Source organism: Lepidochelys kempii, chromosome 2 (assembly GCF_965140265.1).
Source record: "Lepidochelys kempii isolate rLepKem1 chromosome 2, rLepKem1.hap2, whole genome shotgun sequence".
NCBI classification, from domain to species: Eukaryota; Metazoa; Chordata; order Testudines; family Cheloniidae; genus Lepidochelys; species Lepidochelys kempii.
This window is the reverse complement of record NC_133257.1, coordinates 233,379,314-233,395,912: the sequence shown is the minus strand read 5'-3', so window position 1 is coordinate 233,395,912 and position 16,599 is coordinate 233,379,314. Positions and strand designations below refer to the sequence as shown.

General features: G+C 42.6%; 1 protein-coding gene across 5 annotated transcripts in view; it reads left to right on the top strand.

Moving 5' to 3' along the window:
- DNAJC1 (DnaJ heat shock protein family (Hsp40) member C1) overlaps positions 1–15,670 on the top strand; it is a 197,837-nt gene extending 182,167 nt beyond the window's left edge. For 2 of the 5 annotated variants that reach the window (XM_073334217.1, XM_073334218.1), the window contains exons 12-14: positions 9,944–9,992; positions 13,009–13,487; positions 15,210–15,669. In XM_073334217.1, coding sequence (XP_073190318.1) covers positions 9,944–9,992; positions 13,009–13,487; positions 15,210–15,278 — 597 coding nt within the window. In that variant the 3' untranslated portion in view covers positions 15,279–15,669. Of the gene's footprint in view, positions 1–9,943; positions 9,993–13,008; positions 13,488–15,209 lie in introns of all 5 variants that reach the window. The other 3 variants (XM_073334216.1, XM_073334219.1, XM_073334215.1) reach the window with 3 other exon arrangements.
- Positions 15,671–16,599: the final 929 nt, after the last annotated feature.

The window sequence follows — 16,599 nt, the reverse complement described above, 5'->3', positions numbered from 1 at the left end:
GGTTTGTACTAAATTCATTAGTTTATTATTGGGAAGAACATCTAGACATGGAATGATCCATAAATAAAAGTGTATTGGTTTTGTTTGGGTTTTTTGCCACTAGAAAACCTATTTTTGAAAGTGCTGATTTTTCTTAATATGTGTTTTATATTTCACTGCATATAATATGTACATTTTAAAAGCAAAATCACTGTTATCACTGGTATTTTAATACTGTGATGCTCTAAATCATGGGTTCTGACTGCCTCACGTGTGTTAATGGATTTATCCTTGCAAAAGCCCTATAAATTAAAGAATTATGATTTTATTGATGGGGAATTGAAGCAGAGAGATTAAATTACTTGCCCCAAATCACACAGGTAGTCTTTAGCAGAGTCATTAATGGAACACAGTTCTCCAGAGTCCCGCTCCACTGCCTAAACCACAAAACCACTATTAGAAGAGTTTGTCTGGTCTGTAATGGCTAATCAAAATTAGGTTTAGACAACAATTGTAATATATACTTACTGGCCCTTGCAAGACTGAGGGTATGTTGTCCTTAAAACACTAAATTGACCAAGTCTAGTAGTAAATTCAATATAGCAGCATCTGCATGAATTATATTTGAAAATGTTGTATGTTACACACTGTAGGGAAAAGCAAAAGTCAGAAATCTATTAAATTGTCAGTTAAGAACAGTATTGTGTAACATAAGATATAACAATCCCCCAAGATTGTTTCTTTCTCTCTTCCTTTGCCCTGTACTGAACAGGAGGTACCTACACCTGCCCTACATTCATACACGTAGCCTACTCCACAGAAGGAATACCACATATACTACATTTTACAACCCCTTCAACCCCTCTTACAAATTCCTTTACCCTTATGATCGTGATACCATCATAGACCGTCCCGACAACTTGCAATCTTGCACCAGCTGAGAATAAGACTGCACTGGTGGGATCATGCCCGACATGCAGAAGAAGCTAAGCTTTTATAGAAGGTTTATAGAGCTGAGGTTGAAGGAAGCGGAGCATGAGTCTAGCCACTAATGAAGTTGAAAGATGCAATTCTGAGTGATTTTAAAAATCCTAAATCCTTGCATACTGAGTCTTAAAGAAGGAAGAAAACTTTCAAGCAGAAGCAAATTGGGGGTTTTTGGGGCCTTGGGCCAGAGCAAGTGGGGGCCCCTTCCCACTCCTTCCACCTGCAGTTCTCCTTGCCCTCCTGCTGGGGAAATGGGGTCAGGGTGTGGGAGCTTGCCCTGCTCTGCTCACCTGGCGCTCCTGCCGGAGAACAGGGTCAGGGTGCGGGGGCTTCCCCCACACCGGGGTAGGAGCACCAGGCGGAGCAGGGCAAGACCCTGCTTCCCGACCCCATTTCCTCAGCAGGAGTGCCGCAAGCCCTGGTGCCCTGACCATGCTCCCTGGCAGGAGCGCTGGGCTGGCAGGTTGGGGTGTGAGGGCACCCATTTTTCCGGGAACCCCCAAATTGGCCAGGGCCCCTGGGCACAGGCCCTGTTGGCCCAGTGGCTAATCCGCCACTCCTTGCCAGGGACTGTTCAAGATGAAAGTCCATTCTGTGCACCATCATGGCTACATTATAGCCACGCGAATCTGCTGCTGTTGCTGAATTCCACCTCCAGGGGGGTAGAATTATGGTTGTATGGGTATGTACCTTAACCCTTTATTCTTCTTTGAGGGCTGGTCCCTATGGGTATTCACTGTGGAGTGCTCATGCACTTGAGATTGGAAGATTTTTCAACTGCAGCATCCATTGGTTTGCATCTGCATCCTACACCACCTCATGCTCATAAGAAGCAGCACAGACCTGCCACTTCTCCAGTTCCTTTCTCCAACTCGTGGTCTGAGATGGAACCCTTCATCAGCTTCTGTTGGCATTCCCACTTGAACTCCTTTTTGATTTTCCTTGTAAATAGGAGCTTGGGGTTTTTTTTCAGTTCGTTGTTAATTAGTGTAAGTCAGTTTTGGGGTTTGGGGATTTCCCCCTTGATGCCTCACTGTTTGGGGCACCTAGTGTGCCCAAGATCCCAAGCTTTAAGCCCTGCAACCCCTTCCCCCAGGTCTTGCCAGTTGGTGACCCCCATGAATGCTGCCTGCACATTCCCTCTGAGTGCAAAATCTGCTGTTCCTTTCCCCCTCGTGTTAGACAGTCTCAGGACTTCTGGAATCACATGCACTTAATGGACCTCTCCCTTAGGCCCCAATCTGATCCTCGGCTTTCCTGCTCACTGGCACACTCATTGGAGCTTCAGAGTAGTGCCCCTCTGGCACCAACACTCTCCACCTCCATATCCTCAAGCAAGACAAGGACTTGTCTAAACAGAGGCATGAGGAGGGTAAAGGTAAACACCTCCTCAAGAAGAAGGACAAATTGCCTCTGAAGTCCTCTAAGGGGACTGTTTCTTCCTTATCCTCAGTATCGAGTGACACTGCATGCCCCAGTGTGGGTGTGTCTAGAGCTCAGTTGGAGCATCTGTCGACACTGATGTCATCCGTTAGGACTCATCAAGGGCTCAACAGCAGATTGCTCTCCGACACTTTTCTCCTGTCTTGGGCAGGCGGCCTGATGTACGTCTTTCCACCAATTCCACTCATCAGCAGGGCCCTCCTGAAAATCAAGAGGGACAGGATTGAAGTCGTCATGATCACCCCAGCATGGCCTCGCCAGCATTGGTTCAACATGCTCATGGACTTGGCAACAGCACCCCTATGTGTGCTTCCCAACCACCCAGACCTGCTCTCTCAGGATCATGTGAAGTTGCTGCACCTAAACCTCACCTCTCTCCACCTCTCAGCATGGATGCTGCATGACTGAACCTGGAGGAGCAGGCCTGCTCTAGTCAAGTCCAAGTTCTATTGGAGAGTAGAAAACACTCCAACAGAGCGACTTACCTGGCAAAGTAGAAGCGCTTCTCCTGCTGGGCGTCAGAGTGGAGGAGCTCCCCAACCCAGTCTTCTCTGCAGTCCGTTCTGGACTACCTGCTTCACTTGAAACATCAAACTTCTCGATCAAGGTGCACCTGGCAGCCATTTCAGCCTTCCATCTTCGTGTCCAGGGCAGATTGGTATTCTCGCATGAAGTAACTATCAGGTTTCTTAAGGGCCTTGAAAGACATTTTCTGTCGGTCCAGTGCCCCAGTGGGACCTCAACATAGTTCTCTCTAGGCTCACTGGCCCTCCCTTTGGGTCTCTAGCCTGCTGTTCTCTTTCACATCTGTCATGGAAGGTTGCTTTCCTTGTGTTTATCACTTCAGTGAGGCAAGTCTCCAAGATTAAAGCCCTTATGTCAGAGGCCCCCATATGGTGTTCTTCAAGGACAAGATTCAGTTGCGTCCCCATTCTGCTTTCCTGCCAAATGTGGTGTCACCTTTTCATGTTAATCAGGACATTTTCCTCTGGTGTTCTGCCCAAAGCCTCACATGTCCAACGAGGAAAGGCGCTTGCACACCCTAGATGTCAGGCGGGCTCTGGCATTCTACTTAGAGCATACCAAGCCCTTCCGTAGATTGACTCAACTCTTCGTCATTGTGGCTGACAGGATGAAAGGCCTCCTGGTGTCTTCTCAAAGCTTTCGTATTGGATTACTACCTGCATCCGTACTTGCTATAAGTTGGTGCGGGTTGTATGTCCACTAATAGTGACGGCCCATTCAACTAGAGCTCTGGCGTTGCCAGCAGACTTTCTAGCACAAATACTTATCCAGGATATCTGCAGGGCCACAACATGGTTTTCGGTGCACACCTTCACAACCTCAGCAGGCCAGAGATGAAGCTGGCTTTGGCAGAACTGTGTTGCAATCAACATATCCATGAACTCCTACCTCCCTCTGGAGATACTGCTTGGGAGTCATCTAACATGGGACAGACATGAGCAAGCACTCGAAGAAAAAATGGTTACTAGCCTTCCATAACTGTTGTTCTACAAGATGTGTTGCTCATGTCGCAGGGAAGAAAGGTAAGCAGCAGGATACGGACCCTGGACTTCAGGAAAGCAGACTTCGACTCCCTCAGGGAACGGATGGGTAGGATCCCATGGGGGACTAACATGAAGGGGAAAGGAGTCCAGGAGAGCTGGCTGTATTTCAAGGAATCCCTGTTGAGGTTACAGGGACAAACCATCCCGATGAGTCGAAAGAATAGTAAATATGGCAGGTGACCAGCTTGGCTTAATGGTGAAATCCTAACAGATCTTAAACATAAAAAAGAAGCTTACAAGAAGTGGAAGGTTGGACATATGACCAGGGAAGAGTATAAAAATATTGCTCGGGCATGTAGGAATGATATCAGGAGGGCCAAATCGCACCTGGAGCTGCAGCTAGCCAGAGATTCAAGAGTAACAAGAAGGGTTTCTTCAGGTATGTTGGCAACAAGAAGAAAGCCAAGGAAAGTGTGGGCCCCTTACTGAATGAGGGAGGCAACCTAGTGACAGAGGATGTGGAAAAAGCTAATGTACTCAATGCTTTTTTTGTCTCTGTTTTCACTAACAAGGTCAGCTCCCAGACTGCTGCGCTGGGCATCACAAAATGGGGAAGAGGTGGCCAGCCCTCTGTGGAGATAGAGGTGGTTAAGGACTGTTTAGAAAAGCTGGACGTGCACAAGTCCATGGGGCCGGACGAGTTGCATCCGAGAGTGCTGAAGGAATTGGCGGCTGTGATTGCAGAGCCATTGGCCATTATCTTTGAAAACTCGTGGCGAACCGGGGAAGTCCCAGATGACTGGAAAAAGGCTAATGTAGTGCCAATCTTTAAAAAAGGGAAGAAGGAGGATCCTGGGAACTACAGGCCAGTCAGCCTCACCTCAGTCCCTGGAAAAATCATGGAGCAGGTCCTCAAAGAATCAATCCTGAAGCACTTGAATGAGAGGAAAGTGATCAGGAACAGCCAGCATGGATTCACCAAGGGAAGGTCATGCCTGACTAATCTAATTGCCTTTTATGATGAGATTACTGGTTCTGTGGATGAAGGGAAAGCAGTGGATGTATTGTTTCTTGACTTTAGCAAAGCTTTTGACACGGTCTCCCACAGTATTCTTGTCAGCAAGTTAAAGTAGTATGGGCTGGATGAATGCACTATAAGGTGGGTAGAAAGCTGGCTAGATTGTCGGGCTCAACGGGTAGTGATCAATGGCTCCATGTCTAGTTGGCAGCCGGTATCAAGTGGAGTGCCCCAGGGGTCGGTCCTGGGGCCGGTTTTGTTCAATATCTTCATAAATGATCTGAAGGATGGTGTGGATTGCACTCTCAGCAAATTTGCGGATGATACTAAACTGGGAGGAGTGGTAGATACGCTGGAGGGGAGGGATAGGATACAGAAGGACCTAGACAAATTGGAGGATTGGGCCAAAAGAAATCTGATGAGGTTCAATAAGGATAAGTGCAGGGTCCTGCACTTAGGACGGAAGAACCCAATGCACAGCTACAGACTAGGGACCGAATGGCTAGGCAGCAGTTCTGCGGAAAAGGACCTAGGGGTGACAGTGGACGAGAAGCTGGATATGAGTCAGCAGTGTGCCCTTGTTGCCAAGAAGGCCAATGGCATTTTGGGATGTATAAGTAGGGGCATAGCGAGCAGATCGAGGGATGTGATCGTTCCCCTCTATTCGACATTGGTGAGGCCTCATCTGGAGTACTGTGTCCAGTTTTGGGCCCCACACTTCAAGAAGGATGTGGATAAATTGGAGAGAGTCCAGCGAAGGGCAACAAAAATGATTAGGGGTCTGGAACACATGAGTTATGAGGAGAGGCTGAGGGAGCTGGGATTGTTTAGCCTGCAGAAGAGAAGAATGAGGGGGGATTTGATAGCTGCTTTCAACTACCTGAAAGGGGGTTCCAAAGAGGATGGCTCTAGACTGTTCTCAATGGTAGCAGATGACAGAACGAGGAGTAATGGTCTCAAGTTGCAGTGGGGGAGGTTTAGATTGGATATGAGGAAAAACTTTTTCACTAAGAGGGTGGTGAAACACTGGAATGCGTTACCTAGGGAGGTGGTAGAATCTCCTTCCTTAGAGGTTTTTAAGGTCAGGCTTGACAAAGCCCTGGCTGGGATGATTTAACTGGGAATTGGTCCTGCTTCGAGCAGGGGGTTGGACTAGATGACCTTCTGTGGTCCCTTCCAACCCTGATATTCTATGATTCTATGTCCAGTCCATGACCCGCCCTCCTTCCCCTCTGTCAGAGTTCTGGCAAGAAGGAACTGAGGGAGGGGGGAGCTGGTGGCACCCCTTATACCAGCGCATATGCGCGCCACTCCAGAGGCCGCCAGAGCTAGTCCCCTATGGATACCACTGAGGAAAAAACTTCTGGCACTGGTGCACGTGGCGAGCACACACACTTAAATAACATGACGTGAGCAACACATCTCGAAGAACAGTAGTTATGGAAGTTTAGTAACCATTTTTTTTCTACTCCCTCTTAAAAACTACCTTCCCCATCCCTCTTCAGGGATCCCTCTCAAGAGGCCTCTCAAACAGGAGGTGGACTCCCTAATTTAGCTTGGGGTGACAGACTGTCTCTCCTCAAGACAGGGATAAAGCTTTTACTCAAGATATTTCCTTGTCTCCAAAAAGGAGGTTGGGCTGGAGACCCACTCTAGATCTCGGACAGCTGAGTCTTCATACACCATTTAAGATTCAGGATGACCCACTTGGCCTCAGTAATCTTTTCCCTAAATGAAGGCAACTGGTTTGTGGCCCTCAATTTTGAAGGATGCCTTCTATCATATAGACATTCCTCCAGAGCACAGGTGATTACTGTGCTTTACGATGGGCCGAGGGTACTTTCAATGCAGAATTCTCCCTTTGGCCTCTCAGGGGCACGGAGAGTTTTTACAAAGATGCTCTCCATGATAGCAGCGTATCATCATTGTCAAGGCAACCTGGTATTTCCTTAACTTGACAGTTGGCTGCTCACAGAACGATTGTATCAGGAGGTACAGATAGTGGTCTTCTCAATACTAGAATTTTTTCAGTCATTGGGACTTCAGGTAAATCTAAAAGAGTCCAGTTTAAACCCCCCACCACCACCACCCAAAACTTAGAGTTTACCAGAGCAAATTGGAACTTAGTTTTGGATAAAGCATACTTGCCAGAGAACAGATTCCTTGGAATGAGCGACCTCATTGTCCAACTCTGTCTCATCCTGCAGATGCTGGTCCTGTCCTGCTTCGTCCTTCTAGGCCTATGACCACCTACACCTACGTGACATGTTTTGCAAGGCTCTGCCTCCAGGGCCTCCAAACATGGTTGTGGATGGTCTCTGCTCAAGCAGATACACCCTGAATAAATGTTTCACTTTCTCTGTGTCCCCTCAGGTCCCTTGTTTGGTGGAAAACAAAAGGGGTTCCCTTTGGTTTCCCCACCATCCACGAAGAAACTCATTACAGATGCCTCACTACGGGTTGGGAAGTGCACCTGGATGATCATATAGCTCATGGCTTCTGTACTCCACAAGATTAAGCCCATTACTTTTTGTCCTACCTTCAGTGAATATGGAGAACAATTGATCATCTTCCTCTTTATAATTGCCTTTAACGTATTTGAAGACTGTTATCAGGTCCCCCATCAGTTGTCTTTTCTCAAGACTAAATATGCCCAGTTGTTTTAACCTTTCCTCATAGGTCAGGTTTTCTCAACCTTCCATCATTTTTGTTGCTCTCCTCTGGAAACTTAAATATTTGTCAACATCTTCCCTGAAATGGGATGCCCAAAACTAGACCTAGTACTCCAACTGAGGCATCACCAGTACCAACTAGAGTGTGATAGTTACCAGGAGTGTCTTTCATATGACACTCCTGTTAATACATCCCAGAATATTGGACTTTTTTGCTGCAACTGCATCTCATTGTTGACTTATGTTCAACTTGTGATCCAGTGTAGCCACCAGATCCTTTTCTTCAGTTATTTCACATTTTGTAGATGTGCATTTGATTTTTTCCTTCCTAAGCGTAATATTTTGGTGCTTGCCTTTACTGAATTTCATCTTGTTAATTTTGAACCTCTCTCCAGTTTATCAAGGTCCTTTTGAATTTTATCCTGTTCCCCTCCCAGCTAGTCATGTGCAGATTTTATAAGCCTACTCTCCACTCTATTATCCAAGCCTTTCATGATCATTTTGAATAATACCAGACCTAGGACAGACCCTAGTTGACAGTGGAACATAGAACATATGACAGTGGAACATAGAACTAGTGTGAGTACAGTTTGTCAACCAATTGTACACTCACCTGATAATTTCATCTAGACCATATTTCCCTTGTTTGCTTATGAGAAAGTCATGTGGGAGCATGTCACAAGCTTTACTAAAATCAAGATAAATGGTGTCTTCTGCTTCCCCCATCCACTAGGCCCAATACCCATCAAAGGGGGAAATTACGTTGGTTCAGCATGATTTGGTCTTGACAAATCCATATTGGCTATTATTAATGACCCTATTTTTCTCTCTGTCCACAAATTGAGTGGTTAATAATTTGTTCCAGTATCTTTCCAGCTATCAAAGTTAGGCTGACTGGTCCATAATTCCCTGGGTCCAATTTGCCCAATTAAAGCTGGGTACAATGTTTGCTCTTCTCAAGTCCTCTAGAACCTCATCCATCCTCCATGAGTTCTTGAAGATAATTGCTAATGGTTCTGAGATTGCTTCATCTAATTCCTTAAGAGCTCTAGGATGAACTTTGTCAGGCCCTGCTGATTTGAATAAATCTAATTTATCTAACTGTTCTTTAATCTGTTTGTCTGCTATTCTGTCTTGAGTTCCTTTCCCCTTGTTCTTAATGTTAATTGTGTTAAAGAATCTGGTCACAATTAACCATTTTAGTGAAGTCTAAAGCAAAATAAGTATTAAACATCTTGGCCTTTTTGATGTCATCTGTTAGGACTCCTTCCTTACTAAGTAGTGGACATGCACTTTCCCTTCAGCATTTTCTTGCTTCTAATGTATTTATAGAGCCTTCTTACTGACTTTTCTGTCCCTTGCTGGATGTAACTCATTTTGTGCTTTAGCCTTTCTGATTTTGTCCCTACATGCTTGTATTATTTTTTTGTACTCCTCCGTAGCAGTTTGTCCATGTTTCCAGTTTTTGTAGGATTCTTTTTTGATTTTCAGGTCATTAAAGAGCTTAAGAGGGAGCCATATTGTCCTCTTACTATTTTTCCTAGTTTTCCTTCTATCAGGATAATTTGCTCTCTTGCCTTGAATATTGTCTCTTTGAGAAACAGCCAATTCTCCTGAACTCCTTCATCCCATAGATTTTCTTCCCATGGGGCCTTACCTACAAGTTCTCTGAGTTCGTTAAAGTTTATGTTTTTGAAGTCCATGGTCCTTATTCTGTTGTTCTCGTTCCTTTCTTTCTGTGGAATTATGAAGCCTATCATATTCATAATCACTTTCACCCTATTTGCCTTCCACTTTCAGATTCCCAACCAATTTCTCCATTAGTCAGAATCAAGTCTAAAATGGCTGCTCCCTAGGTACTTCCTCCACCTTCTGAAACAAAAAGGTGCCCCCAGTACATTCCAAGAGCTTACTGGACATTTTGTGTTTTGCCCTATTACTTTTCCAACAGATGTCTTGGTAGTTTAAGTCCCCCATTACTACCAGTTCTTATGTTTTGGATATTTTTGTTGTTTGTTCTAGAAAAGTCTCACCTACCTCCTCTTCCTGAGTTGGCAGTCTATAATAGACCCCTGCCATGACGTTACCCCTGGTTTTTTCCCTGCCTTTCCCCTTCAGACTAAGCCTGAAAAATCATCTATTAACAATTTAAAACTGGCATAGCCTTCTGAATAAGCCCTAGCAGAAGGGCATTAGTATGATATCATGGTAGCATTTTGTAGATGTTAAAATGTTAGTATTTGGGTGTAAGCTGTTCATGACATCTTTAAAAGCCTGAATGAATAATCTAGTGTTAACAGTGCAATTTTTAATTTGTACTTTTTTTAAAAAAACAGGTTACCATGAAGACCAAGCAACTGAAGGAATCTGTTACACATACTCCAGGTGTGTGACCCCTAAGTCCTAATCAATGCTGTTAATAACAAATTATTTATATGATGGGTTTCTAATTTAGAGGCCATTTTGCAGCTTTCAGAGTGATGTTTATAGCCTTGGCTGTAGAAGCTCCATGCTCCTGCTCTCAGCAGACACCAAGGTGGATGAGCATTTTAAGGAAGTCCTCCCATTTAGAGGTGGCTGTGTAAAGGCTCTCTAGGGTATTATTATTCTATTTATTTATTATAATGGTGCCCACAGCATGCTAGTCAATTCAGATATGCAAAAAAAGCCAGCCCAGATAAATACCTGCCTTGAAGAGCTTACAATCAAGTTGAGACGACTGACAAAGGAATATAGGCTTGGGGAATACAGTACAGGACTTTTAACAATGTATTTAACCCTATGTCATGTTGCTCCTATTTTATTTGTTAGCTTTTTATTTCTTTTTCTGGGGAAGGGAAGATATTTCAACCTTTGCCAATTTCCAATTTATTTTATTTTAACCCTTATTTCTGTGGGTTATTTTTTAAAGATTTGAATGAGTAATCAATTTGTAAATGTTCTGGATTTGCAGTTCTTGCCATAATTAAATAATATCTATCTACTAGAGCTCAGCAAATACTAGAAAAACTTTTCATTATTTGCTCAAATTTAAAATGAACTCTGTCTATTTTGTCATCTTTTCTCTGTGTGTGCTTGAATGTTGGGGGAAAACAGTCTAGTTTTAATCCCATACGTGCTCTCAGAAAGCATATTTTAATGCACACTCACATGCCAATACTACCAAAACTTCCATATTTAAATAGGATGGGTAAGGGACAGGGTTTTCTAAACCCCTCACAAGAGCCATGAGAGGGCCGCTGAATTAGTCACACAAGGATCTGATGGCACCCTTTGCAGCTAGGATGGAACATACGTGCTCAATTTCTTGTGACTCCAATGAGACAACTAGATCCAAACTGCAATCAGCCAATAAATGTTACAGTAGATTAATCTTTCCAGGAATGATGAAAGTTTAAAATTTTCTAAAATTCTCCTATCCTGCTTATTTATTACCTCTCCCAAAGAAGATTTGAGGAGGAAGGGGGTAGATTGAGACTGACAGATGTGGGAGGGCTGGGGCATCTAGTGGATACAGAGAACAAAGAACAGAAATGAATCAAGGGAAATGACCATTTACAATAGGAGAAAATGAGGTGGGAGTGTTGGACAACAGAATGGGGTAAATATGAAAGGCAAGGAATGAGAGGAGAGAAGATTATGAACTATAAAGGAAAGAATAATAGAGAAAACAGTAAAATGAGAAGAAGAGATGGCTATTATGGACTGATTGGATATGGAAGAAGAGAAAAAGGGGATAAGCAAATCAAAGGGGAGGGAGAGAAAAGGAAAGTTTAGATTAGTGATTTTTTTATTGCAGATGTTCGTGCTCTTCGATTATATTTCCCTTGCATTTATTCCTTGGTTCTAAGTTTGCTCAGAATAGTCACCCAGTCCCTTCTTCTCAATCTAGTACATTAGTATAACTGGCCATTCTGAATTATATAGTTCATAGCTTGAGAAAGCAGATAAAATGTATCAGAATTCACAAAAATATTCCATTGGATGGGGACCTCATGCACCATATACAGGAGGAGTAACCATTTTTGAACTCTTAATGTCTATGTTGGCCTTTTGTGTTGCATATCTGATGGGAAACACAAAGGCCTAGATCCACAAAGGGATTTAGGTGCTTAATAGCCACATAAGTCCAAAATTTTGATCCTCAAAACCCCTTTTCAGCTGTCACCTAACCCTGTACACTCCTACATTCCCTGAGCACCTAATTTTCCCCCCAGTAAACTCCCCAAGGTGCCTACATTTCTTCCAGTGGCTTTCACAAAGCTGTCTAAGTCCTGCTGCCACTGAGTCACTCAGTGCCTAAACTCTAGACCAGGGAGAGAGTGAGAATGACTCTGTAGCCTAGTGATTAGCACATACTCCCTGGAGACGAAGGTTCCAGTCCCTGCTCCAATGGCTATTTGAGTATTTTGTAAAAAGTGTGGAAGAGTTTCAACAGGAGAGACTGAGAGTGGCCCACTACAGAATACTTATAGCCCAGTGGTTAAAGCATTCATCAGGTGGTGGCAGAGACCTGAGTTCAAGTCACTGCTCCAAATCAGGCAGGGGATATTTGAACCTGGGACTTCCACATCCTGGGTGAGTGCTCTGAGTGCTGGGCTATAGGGCAGGGCATAAGGGTGGAGTGTGGCAACACCATCATTTTTTGTGAGAAAGAGCTTACCTAACTCTAGGAGAGGGTTCACAGCCATGAACCCCAAGTGGAGATAGGCGCCTCCCACTGGCCTGGAATTAGGCGCCCGACTCCCTTTGAGGGACGGGGCTTTGGCCCCACTCCTCTGCTCAGCATTTCCTGCTGGCTAACTTAGGTGGCTCCCTACTCAGCTTTCTGGCTGTTACGAATCCTGTAGTGAGGCACCTAACTTTCCCCATGCATTGTATAGTAAGCCGGGGCACCTAATTTGAGGCTGAAGCTTCTACCAGGTGGCAAGACACCTAACATTAGGCATTGTAACACTGAGTTTGTTTGTAACACAAATCCTCTTTGTGGATCTAGCTCAAAATATATTTGGGCTCTGTGGTTTGTAGGTGATGAATTTGTCCTTGGCAGGTTACTCCAAGTAGAATGAGCTTTTTTTAAAAAAAAAAGTTTTAAAATCTTCTGAAATGCAGAAAATTGCCCTTCGCAGTTTGAAATGGTTGGGCAGAGGAGAGCCTCAGAACTCCTGTAATTTTTTTTTGTTCCTGCACTCACTTTGACTGGCTACCAGCCGACTGAGAGGGGGTTATGCCACAACCCCTGCCTCTGCAGTTCTGTTGGTTTCTGGGGGACTCTGAAACCCGGGTTCTCAACCACAAGGGCTCTCCCTGCTCTGTCTCTCAGCTGTAGATCACTTGTCACCACCCAGTTCCCTTTTCATTTGACTTTAGTGGTTTTTACATATAATGCTATTTCCAACAGGAATTGTTAGACTCTCTGAGCTTAGAAACTTGGCCCAGAATTCCAGAAATGCCAAAACCAACATGGATTTGCCAGACCATATAATTACACAGCGAGAAATAGATGAGGAGGAGGAGGAGGAGGAGAACTATAATCGTGACCCAGAACAGATGGCTATTCCAGCAGATCACAGAGAGACTATGACAAGTGAAACCAGACACCGCAAGAGAAAAACAGCCAAAGCATCTGAAGTAACTCCAGCAACGATGAAAGAGGTGGCAGAAGATAAATGCAGGGGAAAGCGTCAGAAAGACTTTGATAACACAGAACAGAATGAATATAGCGATGATGAGAACAGAAAAAAAGAGAAAAGCCACAATTCTGAAGAATTGTGGACTCAAAATCAACAGAAGCTTCTTGAACTAGCCTTACAGCAGTATCCAAAGGGAACATCAGACCGCTGGGATAAGATAGCAAAATGCGTCCCAGGAAAAAGTAAGGTAGGGTCATTGTATTGTATGGGATTAGACTACTAATAAACCAATATGACATCTAGGCAGGTCTTTTCCTATCAATTAGCTGCCAGCCTGAGGTCTTTAATCCAGCCTGTCACTATCTGAAAACTCAAAGGGCCCAACTCACAGGGTATTGTCACCACATATATTGATACTTTATTTACTCAGTGGAATGCATCCGATGAAGTGAGCTGTAGCTCACGAAAGCTTATGCTCAAATAAATTGGTTAGTCTCTAAGGTGCCACAAGTCCTCCTTTTTATAAGAACTAGGGGTCGCCAAATGAAATTAATAGGCAGCAAGTTTAAAACAAACAAAAGGAAGGGTTTTTTTCACACCACGCACAGTCACCTTGTGGAATTCTTTACCAGAGGATACTGTGAAGTTCAAGACTATAACAGGGTTCAAACAAAAGAACTAGATAAGTTCATGGAGGATAGGTCCATCAATGGCTATTAGGCAGGGATGGTGTCCCTAGGCTCTGTTTGCCAGAAGCTGGGAATGGGCAACAGGGGATGGATCACTCTATGATTACCTCTTCTGTTCATTCCCTCTGGGGCTCCTGGCATTGGCCACTGCTGTAAACAGGATAATCAGGTAGGTGGACCTTTGGTCTGACGCAGTGTGGCTGTTCTGAAATTTCCAGACAGTTAAGCAAAAGCATATGGAGAAACTGAAATTATAAACCTACTAGATTATATGGAAGAAAAGCCCTGGGCAGAGCTAACAGAGGCAATGTGTCCATGATCAGTGACCTCTATTTTGTCATGGGGTAGGTTCAGTAAGAGCCCAGTATTCATGACAATTCAATTTGCAGTGCAGTCCAATGTTGATGCCTGAAGCAGCAGGATATCTTCATCTTACTTGCACCAAAAGATCAATGTTAGAGAGGAGGAAATGTGGGTGGGGTTCCAGAAACAGTCTTTTTAGATCTCAAAATTCTCTGGCAGTTCACATTCTAGGATGGGTTTGCTACATTAGAATGATGGTAACGGCTTGTCTACGCTTGGAAATTTATTAAATAGCTGTTCCAGAGTCTACACTTGGATAGCTACTTGGGTAAATTTCCAAGGTAGACAAGCCCTAAGAGCGAGGCAATCATTTTTCAGACACACTGTTGACAATATTACAAAACTGTGCTACTTACCTATTTTAATCATTATTCTGCTAGAAACTTTGTCAAGAAAGAGACTGTCGATATAAGGCAAATTTTCTCCTATTTTTCTCTGGTCTCTAACAACATCAGTTATCTGTAATGAACCCCAAACTGAAAATTCTTTTTGTAATCCACTTTTCATTATGTAAAAAGAAAAGGAGTACTTGTGGCACCTTAGAGACTAACCAATTTATTTGAGCATGAGCTTTCGTGAGCTACAGCTCACTTCATCTGTAGCTTACGAAAGCTTATGCTCAAATAAATTGGTTAGTCTCTAAGGTGCCACAAGTACTCCTTTTCTTTTTGCGAATGCAGACTAACACGGCTGTTACTCTGAAACCTTTTCATTATGTGTACATTGCCCTTGCCTTCTGAAAGCTCAATACATGAGTGAATATTCTTCTACATTTTTTTAAAATACTAAAACTACTTTTAAAACAACGTAACTATTTGAGAGAGAATGTGTACAGTAGAAGTAATATGACGATACTAAATCACAGTTCATACTTTTGAAAGATAAAAGTTTGTTTTTTGTTTGTTTGTTTTTTGCAGGAAGAGTGTGTGGCAAGATACAAGTTACTTGTTGAACTTGTACAAAAGAAGAAAATGGCTAAAAGCTGAATCTTCTGAGCAAAAGAGTTTTATTTCTATTTTTCAGAATGAGATTATATTTTAAATCTCATATGCAGAAGTATGCATTTTTGTACCACAGTATTTCTATGTCATGTGCCTTAGTAAAAGAAAATATCAATAAATTTTAAGCCATCTTGCTTAACCATTTTCTGTGTTAAAGAATTTAAATGTATTTTTGTTTTGGAGAGCTATTTATAAAGACATCTTATTGCATGTCTTGGTAATTGGTAGAGCTTTAAGACGACCCTCATAGTTTATTGCATGATGACTTCAGTATGAATGAATGTGCAGTATATAAAGGGTAAAAGGTCTAACCTTTAAGGAGGCAAAAGAAATATATGTTAGCTGTACTGAAAATTTAAACATGAAATAAATTTTAAGATTTTTCTTTATAGACACACTACACATATGCATGTATATCTGCATATGTGCATACAATGTGTGTTCATTTATATGCATGTACACATGCTATTTAAAACATGTATGTTATATATTTGAGAGTTATGAACTTCACACGTATTCATATGTCTATTATGCCTGCTATATAATTGCTCTTTCAAATATCTTACATGATAATATACAGTAATATTTAGTACTATTATTTAGCTATATTTTAATTAAGGATTTTCAGAGGATTTTTTAATTGAGAAAGACTAATATATACAAACGTTTCATATCATTCAGATTTTTAATTACAGAATTTGATTTAAATATAACATGCATATCCCCACCATTATTTTAATATTTCATATTTGTGCTCATACATTTTTTATTTTTGCTGCTTCATTTTTACAGCTGAACAACTGTATTTAGTTACAGTTCATCACTTGCTGCTCCAGTGTTTTTCACAACTTTGGAAAAGCTACAAGAAGATTTAAACAACAAAGTGATAAGTGTCTGAAGGTCATTAAAAATGACACCAATAAATTGGAGAGGTGAAATAGACCCTTGTGCAAGAACATAGAGGACTACAGCATCTTTCAGAATTACTCACACTCAAATTTAATATAAATAATAAACTCTGATATGCTTTACAGGCCTTTTTTTTCCCCTACAGGGATGCTAGGCACCTACCATTCAAAGCTGAAATCAATGGAAGCTATTGGAGCTCAGGACTAGAGCTGGTCAGAAGTTTTCTAGTGGAACACTTTCATCAGAAAGTGCTGATTTCACTGAAAGAAACATATTGCAGAAATGTGTCAGTATTGACAAAATTTCATTTGGGGGAAGAATAAAAGGGGGGAAAGCATTTCAATAAGGTCAGCATGTTCTGTTTTGACATTTTCAGAATGAAACCTTTCAATTTTTT